This window comes from Vigna unguiculata, chromosome 10 (assembly GCF_037176805.1).
Source record: "Vigna unguiculata cultivar grain cowpea cultivar isolate G323 ecotype 2 chromosome 10, ASM3717680v1, whole genome shotgun sequence".
NCBI lineage: Eukaryota > Viridiplantae > Streptophyta > Magnoliopsida > Fabales > Fabaceae > Vigna > Vigna unguiculata.
The window spans coordinates 2,873,840-2,887,730 of NC_140801.1; the positions used below are offsets into that span (position 1 = coordinate 2,873,840).

The 13,891-nt window shown below is 37.1% G+C and overlaps 1 protein-coding gene and 1 pseudogene across 1 annotated transcript; both read left to right on the forward strand.

The window, feature by feature from the left end:
* Positions 1-536: 536 nt before the first annotated feature.
* On the forward strand, positions 537-2,098 carry LOC114167503 (putative UDP-rhamnose:rhamnosyltransferase 1 pseudogene; annotated as a pseudogene).
* An 8,964-nt stretch (positions 2,099-11,062) lies between these two features.
* Positions 11,063-13,750, forward strand: LOC114166959 (uncharacterized). Its single transcript, XM_085668141.1, has 4 exons — positions 11,063-11,347; positions 11,447-12,017; positions 12,087-12,442; positions 13,457-13,750. Exons 1-4 carry the CDS (start codon positions 11,063-11,065, stop codon positions 13,748-13,750), a joined length of 1,506 nt encoding a protein of 501 aa, XP_085524267.1.
* Positions 13,751-13,891: the final 141 nt, after the last annotated feature.

The following is a 13,891-nucleotide window of genomic DNA, read 5'->3' on the forward strand; positions in this document are numbered from 1 at the left end:
TTTTTAAAATATTATATTAATAATTGAATCTAATAATCTTAAAATTATATTACTTTGCCCCTTCTAATACTTTTGGTCAACTACTGGTCAACTACATGTAGACAACATCTTCGCAACAATCATGAGTGCAATTTCTCTGGGGGAGAATCTTGGCCTTCGAAGGTACAATTTTATCATAAAAACAATTAAAATATTATTATTTAATTTTATAAAATAAAATGCTAATACTAAATTGTAATTATATTTTAATAAACTCAAATAATATGATAAATATAATATAATTTTTAAAACCCATGCGATTGATTCTGCTACTTAGAATGGATGAGTTGAAGTGAGTGGGGGATCACATATCGTGGATGTCAAGGACCATGCGTCACTATATTTAAGACCATTGCCTCCAATTATGGTCCAAGGTTGACAAGAGAGGCACAAATGAACAGAAAAAAAAAATAAAGAAAAAAGAGCTTACCATGAATAGTAAGTATTCGAAACGGTGCCGTTTAAAGTTCATATTTTCTATATATTGGAGAATAAAAATAACCATTCATGATAAAGAAGCCACACGTTCATGCTTAAACACAAGCATATCCATGGCGGAGCAGAATGAGAAGCTTCACATTGTGGTGTTTCCATGGCTAGCATTTGGTCACATGGGCCCATTTTTTGAGCTTGCAAAACTCATAGCTCAAAAGGGTCACAAAATTTCTTTCGTTTCCACACCTAGAAATATCCATCGCCTACCCAAAGTGCCTGAAAACTTGCAACCTTTGGTGGATCTCATACAACTGCCACTGCCCCGTGTTGACAAGCTCCCAGAAAATGCAGAGGCCACAGTGGACATTCCTCACCACCTCATTCCACACCTCAAGCAGGCTTTTGATGGTCTTCAACAACCTTTGACCATGTTTCTTGAGAGATGCAAACCCCATTGGATAATATACGACTTTGCACCCCATTGGTTGCCTCCAATATGTTCTCAGCTTGGAATCTCATGCATCTTTTTCTCTATTTTTAGTGCATCTGCTTTGTATTATTTTCTCTTAGATCATTATACTAGTAAAGCACGTGTGTCTGCGCAGAACAAAGGTTTTCCTGATGAACATTATGAGACAAATGAATCGGGGGTTTCAGACGTGTTTCGAGTCCTTGAAACTACTAATAGTGCTCAAGCTAGTGCTATAAGAACCTGCATGGAGATTGAAGCTGCGTCTCTCAAATTGTTGGAAAGTATATATAGTAAACCAATGATTCCAGTTGGTTTATTGCCACCTTCACTAGAGTTCAGTGAAGATAGCAATGATGAAAACTGGGATACCATCCTTAAATGGTTAGACAAACAGGAAAAAGGGTCAGTGGTTTACGTAGCTTTTGGAAGTGAAGTGAGACTAAGTGATGAAGACTTTACTGAAATTACAAAGGGAATAGAAATGTCTGGTTTTCCCTTTTTCTGGGTTCTGAAAAAGCAAAACACCTCTAACGTTGAGTTGCAGGATCTGGTTGTGAATAACTCAGGAACGGGTTTGGTGTGGAGAACATGGGCACCACAGATGAGGATTTTGGCACACAAGTCTGTTGGGGGGTTTCTGACTCACTGTGGTTGGAGTTCAGTGAATGAGAGTCTTCTAGTTGGGTGTCCACTTGTGATGTTGCCATTCCAAAATGATCAATTTATAGTTGCTAAGCTTATGGAGGAGAAAAGGGTAGGGTTCCAAGTACAGAGAAGTGAGCATGATGAGAAATTCAGCAGAGAATCATTGGCCAATGCATTGAAAGCAGTGATGCTGGAAAAAACTTACAAAAGTGAAGCAAAGGAGATGAGTAAGATAGTTGGGGACAAAGAACTGCACCAAAAATATATAGATGATTTTGTTGAATATATGGAAATCCATAAACCTGTCTTAAAGGATTAGCCTTTCTGCCATTCTGTTCTTTCTGTATCTCAGTAATCTCAGCAATCTCAGCCTGTGACATCCCAGATTTAAATTTGTTTTTACCATTGAGGACAATCACTTGTTGGAAGAACAAGTTTGGTGTTGTGTTTTTTCTTGTAATATGTCATCAGCTATGCAAAATTTATGTTATGTTTTATTATTTGTAATTGATGCGTAAGTTTTAAGGTTGATTGTTGTTTGTTATTATTTGTAATTGATGCATAAGTTTAAGGTTCATTCTGTGTGATTTCCACTGTAAACATTTTGGAGTGAATTTGACTGAACTGATTTCTAACGACAAACAATAATATATATTATCACATCAAAATATTAGTCTGCTAACCAAAAAGCATAGCAACTAAAGCAGGAATGGCTTTCCCATTCCATCACTTTGAATATGTTGTTTCCGACCCTAGAATCCCTAAGACTACTCCAATCTCATCACTTTAAATTTGAGTGAATGAACCATGATTCAATGTCATGGTTAAGTGGATAAGTGAGATGATGCCTATGTTGTGCTTATATTCTTTGGTATCCACTGTATGTTGTTTTTGCTGTGAACAAGAATTAGGGTCAGTTTGGATTAATTTATAGAAACTAAAATGATTTAAAATTTTAAGCTCTCGATTAGACACCCGAGATAGGACGGGCCGGCGGAGTAGATGTGTTGGGCCAACAATCGATATGGGCAAACGACCGATTCGGATACGGTGGATGGTTGATAGGTGTGGGTCGACAGTCGATAAAGGTCGGGTCGACGGTCGACAGAAGCCGAGCTAGGCCAACGGTTGAAAGAGGTAAAGCAAACAAACTAGACGGGTCGGACAAACGGTTGAGACAGATTGTGCCAAAAGCCGAGTTGGGCCGAGGAGACGGCACAAGCTGATGGTCGAGACGAGATGGGACAATATAGGTAAGGCCAGGTCGATGGTTGAGACGGGTCGGCGGTTGAGACGAGTTTGTCCTAGCTGAGGGACAAGACATGTCAGGCTGGGACTATGGGAGCAACGACTGACACGGGTTGAACCGAGTCGACAACTAACACGAGCTTAACCGAGTTGACAACCGACACGGGTCTAGTTGGGTCGGTAGCAGACCCGTACCAACGGTCGGTCGATAGCAAACCCGTGCCAACGGTCGAGTCATGCCAAGCCGGGTAGACGGTCGATACGAGTCGACGATTAAGATGGTCCTGCCTTAACGGATGGATGAGACGTGTCGGGCTGGGCTGATGGGAAAGAGAGGCTGGGTTGGACCGACGGTTGAAACGATTTAGACCGTTGAAACTAAGCAAAATGCCAACACAGACCCAACTGGGCCAACAAGTGACACGTGCTAGCTCGGGCCGACAACTAAGACAGGATTTCGAAATATAAACAACAGAAAAATCATAATAGAAAACCTAAAAAAAAATCGAAATAAGATATCAACGATATCTATGATTTCTAACCATAAAGAATAATATATATATATATATATATATATATATATATATATATATATATATATATATATATATATATTATCACATCAAAATATTAATCTCCTAACCAAAAAGCAAAGAAACTAAAACAGGTAAGGTAAGGCTTTCCCATTCCATCACTTTGAATATATATGCAAACACCTAATCCTAAAACCAGCAATAGCCCATTAATTTCAATTAAGCTAAAAAGTTATACAAAAGATATGCACATTTAAAGCCAGATATGGGGTGTCAGTATCGCGTTAAATAGTCTATATATCCAGCCCACTTGCAATGAAACATCCTTGTTGTGTCACACTAGACCACATACTTCTAGTTCTTATTTTATTTGTGAAATATCTTAACTGTGAAATTTAACACTTTTTTTTTTGGTTTATGTTGTTTATCATTGTTCTGTCATTTAACAGGTGGGTACCTGTGTTGAAATTGGACCAATGTCTCGTGTGTGCAGTACTTAACAAATTGGACCAATGTCATTTTGGATTTGATTTAGTTTTTTTTTTTTTGTATGTTATTCTGTTGTGCTTCTAGAATGTAGTATTCATCATAAACTGAATTTAATATTTTAAAATATATTTAAAAAAGTTGTAACATATCAAAGAATAAAACATTAAAAAAAAACTAATAGACTTAAGTCCAACCACATAAGACATTGATACCACTCTCAACTCAAAACCTTAAGACAATGAGTTTATGTGTCTTTATTCTTATATATTGCTCTACTTTCTCATTTCTGATCAATGTAGAACTTAAACTCATACTCGAATTCTAACAAGTATATGAAATGTAAGTCTAACTTGAGAGTATATGAACCATGTTTAGAATATCCTAAAAGTGAATGATAACAATATCTATATAGTAAATTTTGAAGACCGGTGTTATAATAAGTTGACAATTCTACTATTTTATCGTACCATTTTACTGGTTTTATTATTTTTGTACTAAATAGTTATTATGAAATAAGATTATTATATTGGTTTTCTAACTAAAAAGTAGTCCAACTATCTTTTTCATACAGTTTTCTTGATGACATTGATAAAAATGAAGCAATAGAGGGGCACCATACAACTGGAAATAAAATGGGCCATAAAAATTATTAAAAAAATCGTAACTCCTTAATTTCTTTGAAGAAGTATTATACCCTGGATAAGGTCTTTCATATTCTCTAATATTTGCTTCTCACCATTTCTTCTTCTCTCGGTTTATTTGTGCGAGGTCCATTTTGAACAATGGAAAGAAAGCTAAGCATCATTGTGCTCTTCTTTGTTAGAATGCTGATTGTCGTTGTAGAAAACCATGTAAGCCAAAGCAAATCCTACAGTTCTGTTTCTCATTTTCTGATAACTCTAACCTCAACTTTAGTAGTCTTACTCTGTTACATTTCCTCACGCCGAGGTACATTTATCTCGTGCGTAGAATAAGAAATTAGTGGGTAGTCTGTTAGAGATCCGATATGGGATGGATTTTAAACCTAACTCAACCCTACAAAACTAGTTTGTAAGATGAGATTTGCAGTCACTTATATATATATATATATATATATATATATATATATATATATATATATATATATTATAGATCGACCTTATCTCTAATCAATGTGCGACTTGCAATAATTTATGCCATTTAGTTTGTTAATCTTGTTTATTCTGACCAGAAATGGCAAAAATGTAGAAAATGATCGAGTATAAGAAATTTTAATCAAAACATATCAATTCATCATTATGATAATGTACAAAAATGGGACAAAGAGGATGTTTTGTGGAACTTGTAGTTTGCATGAAGGGATTCACGACGCAACGAAGGGTCATCATGCTCAAAATCTTGCGGACTTCTCTTTCATTAATTTCAATCCACAGGTTTTCACATTTTTGTTTCGTTTTGTATATTTTACTATATGATTAAAAAAAGGTTCACGATTCCAAATACAACATTTTAATTATATGATAAGTTGCAATTCCTTCGCCCCCAAAATCTAAGTATCTTTTAATGAAAACTATGATATCAAACTTGCACTGTTATAATTTATAAGTTTTTCTTTTCTAAGTCCACACTTATACACTTTACAGTGATGTCTTATGATATTTCTAATTTTATTAGATTAATTTGATATATATTTTTTAATATTTTTAGACTTAATAAACTAATTTCATATTATTTATTAGAGATATTTTATCGATAAACAATTTGTACTGTATTCCTACCGGATAAATATATACTCAGGAAAACATAAAATATATTTGAGTCAAAGAGTTTTGAGGTCATACTTATCCACTAATCTTTATTTATAAGTCTCAATTAGTTCTTTATTTTTATAAAATGGTATCATAGATGTTCTTCATTTAAATTGTGATAAATGGTATGGAGTGAACACTGAGATGACATGATTTCGTATATGATGAAAGAGTAAGAAGAATAATAAAAATGAAAATAATTACTGACGTGGTACATAAATAAATGAAAAGGTTATTTAGTATTTTATACTAATTTCGAAATTAGGGTTTATGTAAATACCATAAACTCAACGGTGGCATCTAGCCAATCAGTGAAAGCGGCATGAAGAAACTTGGAATTGTTGTCATTTTTACAAAACCCTCTTGCAAAGTAAAGTCACAGCTGGTACCCAAATCCATGGGCATCTTCTTCTCACCCAAAACCAACATCACTTGTTGAGTAGCTCCTTTAGTGCAAATTGTTAGGAATTCAAGTGTGAGTCTAAGTTTCACATTGGCTAGAAATGAGAAGGGAGTTTCTCCCTGACCCAAAGATTCTTCAGTACTCTAAAAAATGACATAATTGACCCTAATTAATTTTTTACTTGTCTCGGTGGTTGAGATAATTAAACAAAATTTATTGCGGCTGGCTGGTATTTACGATGTTGCACCTTCAATTCATGTATTTCTCCTTCCTCCGTTGTCTTTCTTCTTCCTTCGTTTTCTTTCTTCTCCTTCCTCCGTTCTCATTATTATCCTCAGAGTAGTGGTCCCAACTTTCTCTCTTTCATTTTCATTTGAAAGTGCTTTTGCAGTGGTAGTGGTCCCTGGTTTCGTTTTGTGTGAATTGGGTCCTGCTTCAGGTGCTCCAAACTCTGCAAGGTCATCCACACGTGGTTCAAATTTCTTAAAGTTTTCCTCGTTCTTTGCACATTCCAGGTTAGTATTCGTTTTTTATTAATGGTCTTTTAGAATCTTTCTCTGTTGCATGGAGTTATATGTCATTTTGTGATGATTACTGATGTTCAATAAAATGCGAAACTGATGTAGTCATTTTCTGGGATTTTCACTGAAACGGATGTTGAAATCCGTTTTATAGAAGTGTGAAACGGATCTCGAAATTTGTTTCATTAAATTTTGCAAAAACATTTAATGAAATGGATCTCGAGTTCTGTTTCACACTTTTCTGGAACGGATTTCAACATCCGTTTCTGTTTCATATGGCTTTTTTTACCAAACGGATGTCCAGATCCGTTTCAGAGAAGTGTGAAACGGATCTCGACATACGTTTCATTAAATTTTTTTGAAAGATTTAATGAAACAGATTTCGAGATCCATTTCACACTTCTCTTAAACGAATTTCAACATATGTTTCAAAAGAAAACACACACTCACAAAAAACAAATAAAAAAACAACGAAACGGAAGTTGAAATCCATTTCTGGTTTTTGTGAAACGGATTTGCGACGTCCGTTTTATAAAAAAAATGAAAAAAAAAGCTAAAACAGATCTTGAGATCCATTTCTCAATTTTGTGAAACGAATTTGATCAAGGCTTTGAGGTTGAGCCCTTGCATAGGTGCAATTCCTTCACCGTCAGTTATCACTCTTAGTGGTGTTAGCTTTTGTGCCCCTCCTTTCTTCACATATCGCGGCAACGTTGCTCGCCTCCCCCTCCTTTCTTCGCGTCGCGGTTACCCGGAGCAGCAGCAACAACCACTCCTTGTCGTCAAAGTGGAGCTCGACGAGTATGAAGACGGTAAAGTTGCGCTATGTCTCTCGAATCTAATCGCTTCTCTCTCTCATTCACACAATCTCATTATCACTAATTTTCTCATCATTTTTCACTCTCACAACATCTCAATCCAGTGTGTGCAGAACATCCTACGGGGACATCCCCATCAAGTACCCCTTCGGCATCGACGACGGATGTGAAAGCCCATACTACAGACACATTTCTGCATGTTCCAACTAGGGAAAACTCAAACTCAGAACCCCTTCGGGAGGCTTTTTTGTATTTGAGGGTCCCTTTTATCTCAAATTTGTAAAAAAGGGTCCCTCTTGTATTTGGGGGTCCCTCAAAAAAGGCTGAAGTCGTCCTCCATGATAACGGTTTATTTTATTTTTTTAAAACAACAAAGTCGTCAGGTAGGGAAACGGTTTTTGTTTGGCGCGTGGTGAAGTCGTCTTTGCAGATGACGACTTCATTTTGAGTTTTTTTTCACAATAAATATAATAAATTAAAAAAATAAAAATAAACATTAATATATTTTTAAATTGATTAAAAAATAAAATACAATAATTTAGTTACTAGAAAATAATAAAACAGTCATCTATGTCCTCTAGTTCCACATGTTGGTCTTCTTCTGGGTCTGTTGGGACGTGTTGGAGGTTGTTGTTGTTGTGGTTCATCATCATCATCATCATCATCATCATCATCATCATCTTCATCTTGATGACTTTGGACATTTTGCGGAATTTGTGGTGATTGGCAAGGCATTGGCGAAGGATAAACTGGCATTGATGATGAAGATCCTGGATAATAGGCAGATGGTGGTGTCATGGTTGTGGTGCCAAACATATGTGATGGACCAGCACCATAACTTGACTGATGCGGGAAGAAACCATATGGAGAAGGGACGTGTTGGAATGAGGTGTTTGATGGGTTGCCAAATTGAGGATGTGAATGTCCAAACATTTGACCCTGACCCATAGGCGAGTGTCTGAAAAAGGGTTGGGGATGATGTATGAAATCTGGAGAAGACCCAACATGGCCAGTGTAGGGTTGTGAAGTAGGCTGGGAAGGTTCTTGTGACATATCGTACTATAAAATAAATAACATGGTTATTGTTATGAATAAGTATGTATGATAAATAGATGTACAACATTGTAGTATAAATAACCCCATCGTCAGAAGATTTTGTCAATGGAGATATGTAGCGGATAGTGTGGTTTATGTGCCACTGCATATACAGTGTTTCATCACGCAAATGGCCGTTTCCGCTGAAAGGTGTACCTTGAACGATCCGATTTTGTCAATCATTCCAAATTGCAATCCACTAGTGATGATGTCCTACCCAATCTCTGTCGTTTCTCCCCCTCAAGTCATCCCTGTGAACTTGATCCAGGTTAACCGGCTCAGGCAGAATGTGTTGTCTTAAACCAAACTGACGCATCACCCTATCCGCATGATGGATTTCTACTGTGGCAAAACAAATTATTGGGACTGTTGCTCTAGATACCGAAGGGATGTCAACCACAATCAATCGACTAACTTCTTGTCAAGTGTAAGGCCTCCACAAGAACTGAAACAAAATTGTAGACATTAGTTTGAAATGTTAAAAAAAAAAGCTTTGATTTACCTTAAATATTACCTGTCTTGTACGTAGTTGATCAAATCTCAACCGAAATTCAGTAACTGAAATTGAAGCTGGATTTATCCGATGCGTTACATTCATCCACCTAAAAAAATGTAGCAATTTCAAGTTAGTTAAATGACAAAAAAAAATAATTTAAAAGTTAGCTTTTTACCTTCTATAGACAAGGAAACCATCCCCATCAGCCACCTCTTGATCACTTAAAGGTTGAAGTTGTGGGGCTATAGAAGTAATCCTCTCCCAAGCCCAACATTGTAACAAGATCATGCATCCACCAATATTTTCTTGGCGTAGGTGAATGCCATGATCTAGGCAACGATATAGGCAGGCCAAAACTGCAGACCCCCAACTATAATTCCTGACTACATTTAAGTCAGCTAGCCTAAGTAGATACATGACATGTACCCTAGTTGCAGACGTGTCTGGCATTAAAATGCTTCCAATCAATGTGAGAATGTACGCTCTCGCATATTGAGCAATAACCTCATTGTTTACATTCGGTAGAAGCTGTTGGAAAGTAGAGTTTAACCAAGAAACTCTAATTGAGTTCCCTCTTATCACCGTCGGTGGTGGGATGACACCTAGGTGTTCATGGAAGGTGGCGAATATGTCCTGAACCGTAGTGGGACCAGTGACCATATCTCCGTCTATCGGTAGGCCAAGGAGGACGGCTACATCCTCTAGTGTCACAGTAGTCTCTCCATGGGGGAAGTGAAATGTGTGAGTTTCTGATCTCCACCTTTCTAATAAAGAACTGATGAGGAAGTGGTTGACATCCATGTCCGGGATATATAAGGCGTGTCCGAATCCAAACCGTTTAATTAAATTTATGACACGGGGATCAAGTATGTCTTGGTTGTTTAGTATCCAAACTCCAAATCTTCTCGGTCTAAGAACTCTTTCCCGTCCTTCCCATAAGTCGTGAGTGATATGTTCGTGTTGAAGCCGAAGTAGTGATATATCCCGGGGTAGACGTCCATTTTGTGCCATGCTAAACGTGTTTAGAAATTGAAAATAAAAATTAGAACATAATCTGAAAATTAATTGACAACAAAATATTAAAAGATAGTTGAACCTTGAAAGTAGAAGCAATGAAATGTGTGGTGAAGTGTTGAAAACTCTCCCAATGCGCGCAACCTCAAACTGCTAATCCAAGCTGAATGCACAAAGTGATGAATGTGTGCAACTTGAGAGTATTTGAACCAATACTCGAAATCTCTTCACGTGATTTTCCACAATGCATTGTCCATCAAATTTTAAAAGCTGGCTGTGGCTTGTGGTTGTGAGAGCATTCAATTAAAGGTGTAAAGGCTGCCACCATTTTGGACGAATGCATGCAAATTTTTAGCTCTACATGGCATAGGGAGTAGGAGGAATCTCTGCCACTCCATTAATTACACTGGTTCTGTGGTGGTGGTGCAGCGCACAGTCAACACACAGTCAAGCAAAATAATTGCGCGCGTGTGATGGTGTCAGACCGAGTGAAGCCAAAGTCGTCACTAACGCGGACGACACCCAATTAAAGTCGTCATCCACGCGGACGACATTCAATTGAAGTCGTTAGGTGGCCTAACGATTTCTCTTTAATGGCCACCAACTTCGTCCTGACATGCACCGGTTTGTGTTTAATGAAGTGGGTGGTCCATGCTGACATGTGTTTAATGAAGTGGGTGGTTTAATTAATGAAGTCGCTTACTTTTAAGAGAAAGACGCTGTAATTAAAAGTGGCTTCAGCCATACGAAATGTGCTCGTGGGCAGGAAGCAGGGTCTCTTAAAGTTAATATTTATAGGAAGCAGGGTCTCTTAAAGTTAATACTTATACTCATTTCAGTATCATTTTAGGAGAGACTCATCCAGTTTGTTTTGTTCGTACCTTATTCAAATTTATACACAAATGGCAGATTAATTGAATCAATATCCAGATATTTTGTTTGATTTTAGTGAAGATGAGTTGGTTACCGACCAATATACAGTCCATACAACGGATCATAGTGGGTCATCAAGTCACACCTCACTTCAAGCTTCAAATTCAGTGACTGAAAATTCACTATGTGTTGGCATGTCTTTTGACATAAAAGAGTCCACAGTGTCATGTATTAAGAAATACCATATTGACAATGGTTATAGATTTGCTGTTGTTGAGAGCATATCTGAAAAATTTATATGTCGATGTGTCGACTACAAAATAGGCTGCCCGTGGCGTTTACGGGCTGCTTATAGCAAGCGAAGTTTGAATTGGGAAATTAGAAAAATTGACGGATCACACACGTGTTTGTCAACCATGCAACCTGCAGATCATGTCAACCTTGATTCCAACCAAATTGGTTCTATTGTGATGAACTCTGTAAAGGAAAATCCTTCCATACCTATCAAAAGTTTGGTAGCCGAAATTAAAAATCGTTTCGGATATTCAATTTCATATGACAAAGCCTGAAATGGTAAGCAAAAAGCGCTTGCTAAGGAGTTCGGAGATTGGGAAGAGTCTTACAATGAACTTCCCAGGTGGTATCAAGCTGTACAACAAAGCAATCCCGGCACAATAATTCAATGCACTGGATCTCCTGTACAAGTAAGTGGCCAGCTTGACCCTTCTTGCTATATTATGGAACGCGTATTTTGGTCTTTTGGACCATGCATCCAAGGATTTAACTATTGCAAGCAAGTTGTCCAAGTAGATGGGACATTTCTGACAGGAAGATATCAAGGGACATTGCTAACCGCACTAGCTCAAGATGGGTCACGTAACATATTCCCTTTGGCCTTCGCAATAGTGAAAGGAGAAATAAAGGAGGCCTTAATATGGTTTTTTCAACTCTTAAGGGAGCATGTTACACCACAATCAAACCTGTGCTTGATAACAGACAGGGGGAAAGGCATATTGGCAGCCCTACAATCTGAAGAAGTACAATGGGTAGCAGATGGACTGCAATCAGTATACTGCATACGTCATATTGCTTCAAATTTCAACAAAAAATTCAAGAATCACGAATTGAAGAACCGGTTAAAGAATATGGGTAATAATTTTTTTCTTTCATTCACCACATTCAATAATTAAACTAATTAATATAATTATATTTTTACAGCTTACGAGGTGAAACAACCCATATTGGATGCTAAATTGGCAGCTTTGAGATCCTATTCACCAAAAGTGGCATCTTGGATTGATAGGATACCACTACAAAAATGGACTCAGGCCTACGATGGAGGTAGTAGATTTGGGCACATGACAACAAACCTGGCAGAATGTATGAATTCTGTTTTAAAAAGAGCTCGTTCATTACCAATTTGTGCTCTAATTAAGGCAACATTTGAAAGGACCGCAACATGGTTTGTTGAGAAAGGGGTTAAGGCAGACTCCATGTTACGGGCAGGCCACCAATATACAGAGGAAATTAATGCTATCATTAGAAAAAATCAACAACAAGCGGGAATGTGTCAAGTTCGTCGATACTTAAGAGAAAATAATGAATTTCAAGTTCAAGAGATGTTTTCTCCACATGATCACCGCCTACCAATGTCTTTTACAGTTAGATTAAATGATTGGTGGTGTGATTGTGGTCATTTTCAATCTCTTCGACTGCCTTGTCACCACGTAATAGTTGTTTGCTCTTTTTCGCATATAGACCTAACCTCATACATCCATCCAGTTTATAGCCTCTACAACATCAATAAAGCGTATGAAATACAATTTCATCCGGTTAGGAATAAAGAATATTGGTCACCATACACCAGACCAAATTTCATTCCAGACCCAAACATGCGCCATAGGGTAAGGGGAAGACCACCAACTAATAGAATCCATAATGAGATGGATGAACCAAATCTAAATAGACGAAGCAAATGTTCATATTGTAGAAATGAAGGACATCATAGGGGCAACTGTCCCTATCGTCAATAATTTTATTATGTAATTTTTATTGTGTTATTTTTATTATGTAATTTTTATTATGTTATTTTTATTATGTAATTTTTATTGTGTTATTTTTATTATGTAATTTTTATTCTGTTATTTTTATTATGTAATTTTTATTCTGTTATTTTTATTACGTATCATTTAGTTTGCGCATTTAAATTATGTTATTTCTGTATTTTTTAAAATTAATTTATTTTACCAATAAAAAAATTAATTCCCAATAAATTAAATGTAATAACTACTCTTAAGAAAATTGTGTAAAATAAATTGAGGTTAAAAAAAAGAAAACTGAAAATTTTTAAAAAATAAAATAAAAGTGCAACGTTAAAAAGAAACAGAAACCGATCTTTTGCCTGACGACTTCAGTGCAAAAATCGGCCTCCTGCCTAGCGACTTCGATTTTAAAAAAATAAAGGAAACCGGCCTTTGGGAAGACGACTTCTTCTTGAATGTCGTCCTCCCCTGACGACATAACCCAGATTTACAAAAAAAAAAAATCAAATGACCCATATTTACAAATTATTGGTCAAAATGATCCAGATTTACAAAAAAGCCCCTTCGGGAAGATACCCGGTTCGTAACGTTAGCTACGCTGATCCACACGTGGTGGTGACCGATCCCTTCATGTGGAGCTGCGAGGATGGTGAGAGGTTTCATCCCACCAGACCCTTCAACTTGGACAACAGCACCCATTTCAAGCTCTCTCCTCAAAACGAGTACATGTTCTTCAACAGCAGTGAGGACAACGTTTTTAAGGCAGGTGATGGCGGCGCAGGGGGTGGAATCTCCCTCCTGGCACATGGTGGGATGTTCTCCGGTCATCTTTATTGGTGATGATAGAGGAATGTGAAGTTGAATGAAAGTTGTTATGTTGGATTCGTGCATAATAAAAAAAAAAAGTGGAAGTATACAAGGGTGTGTAAGGTGAATGTGAGGGTGGGGTGATGTGTGTAAGTTAAAGTGGGGCGTTGGAAG

Coding starts and splice junctions, on each gene's coding strand:
- LOC114166959 (XM_085668141.1), top strand. CDS start 11,063: ATGTCTTTTGACATAAAAGAGTCCACAGTGTCATGTATTAAGAAATAC. Junction 11,348..11,446: donor GTTCTATTGTGATGAACTCT/GTAAAGGAAAAT, acceptor TGAAATGGTAAG/CAAAAAGCGCTTGCTAAGGA. Junction 12,018..12,086: donor GAACCGGTTAAAGAATATGG/GTAATAATTTTT, acceptor ATATTTTTACAG/CTTACGAGGTGAAACAACCC.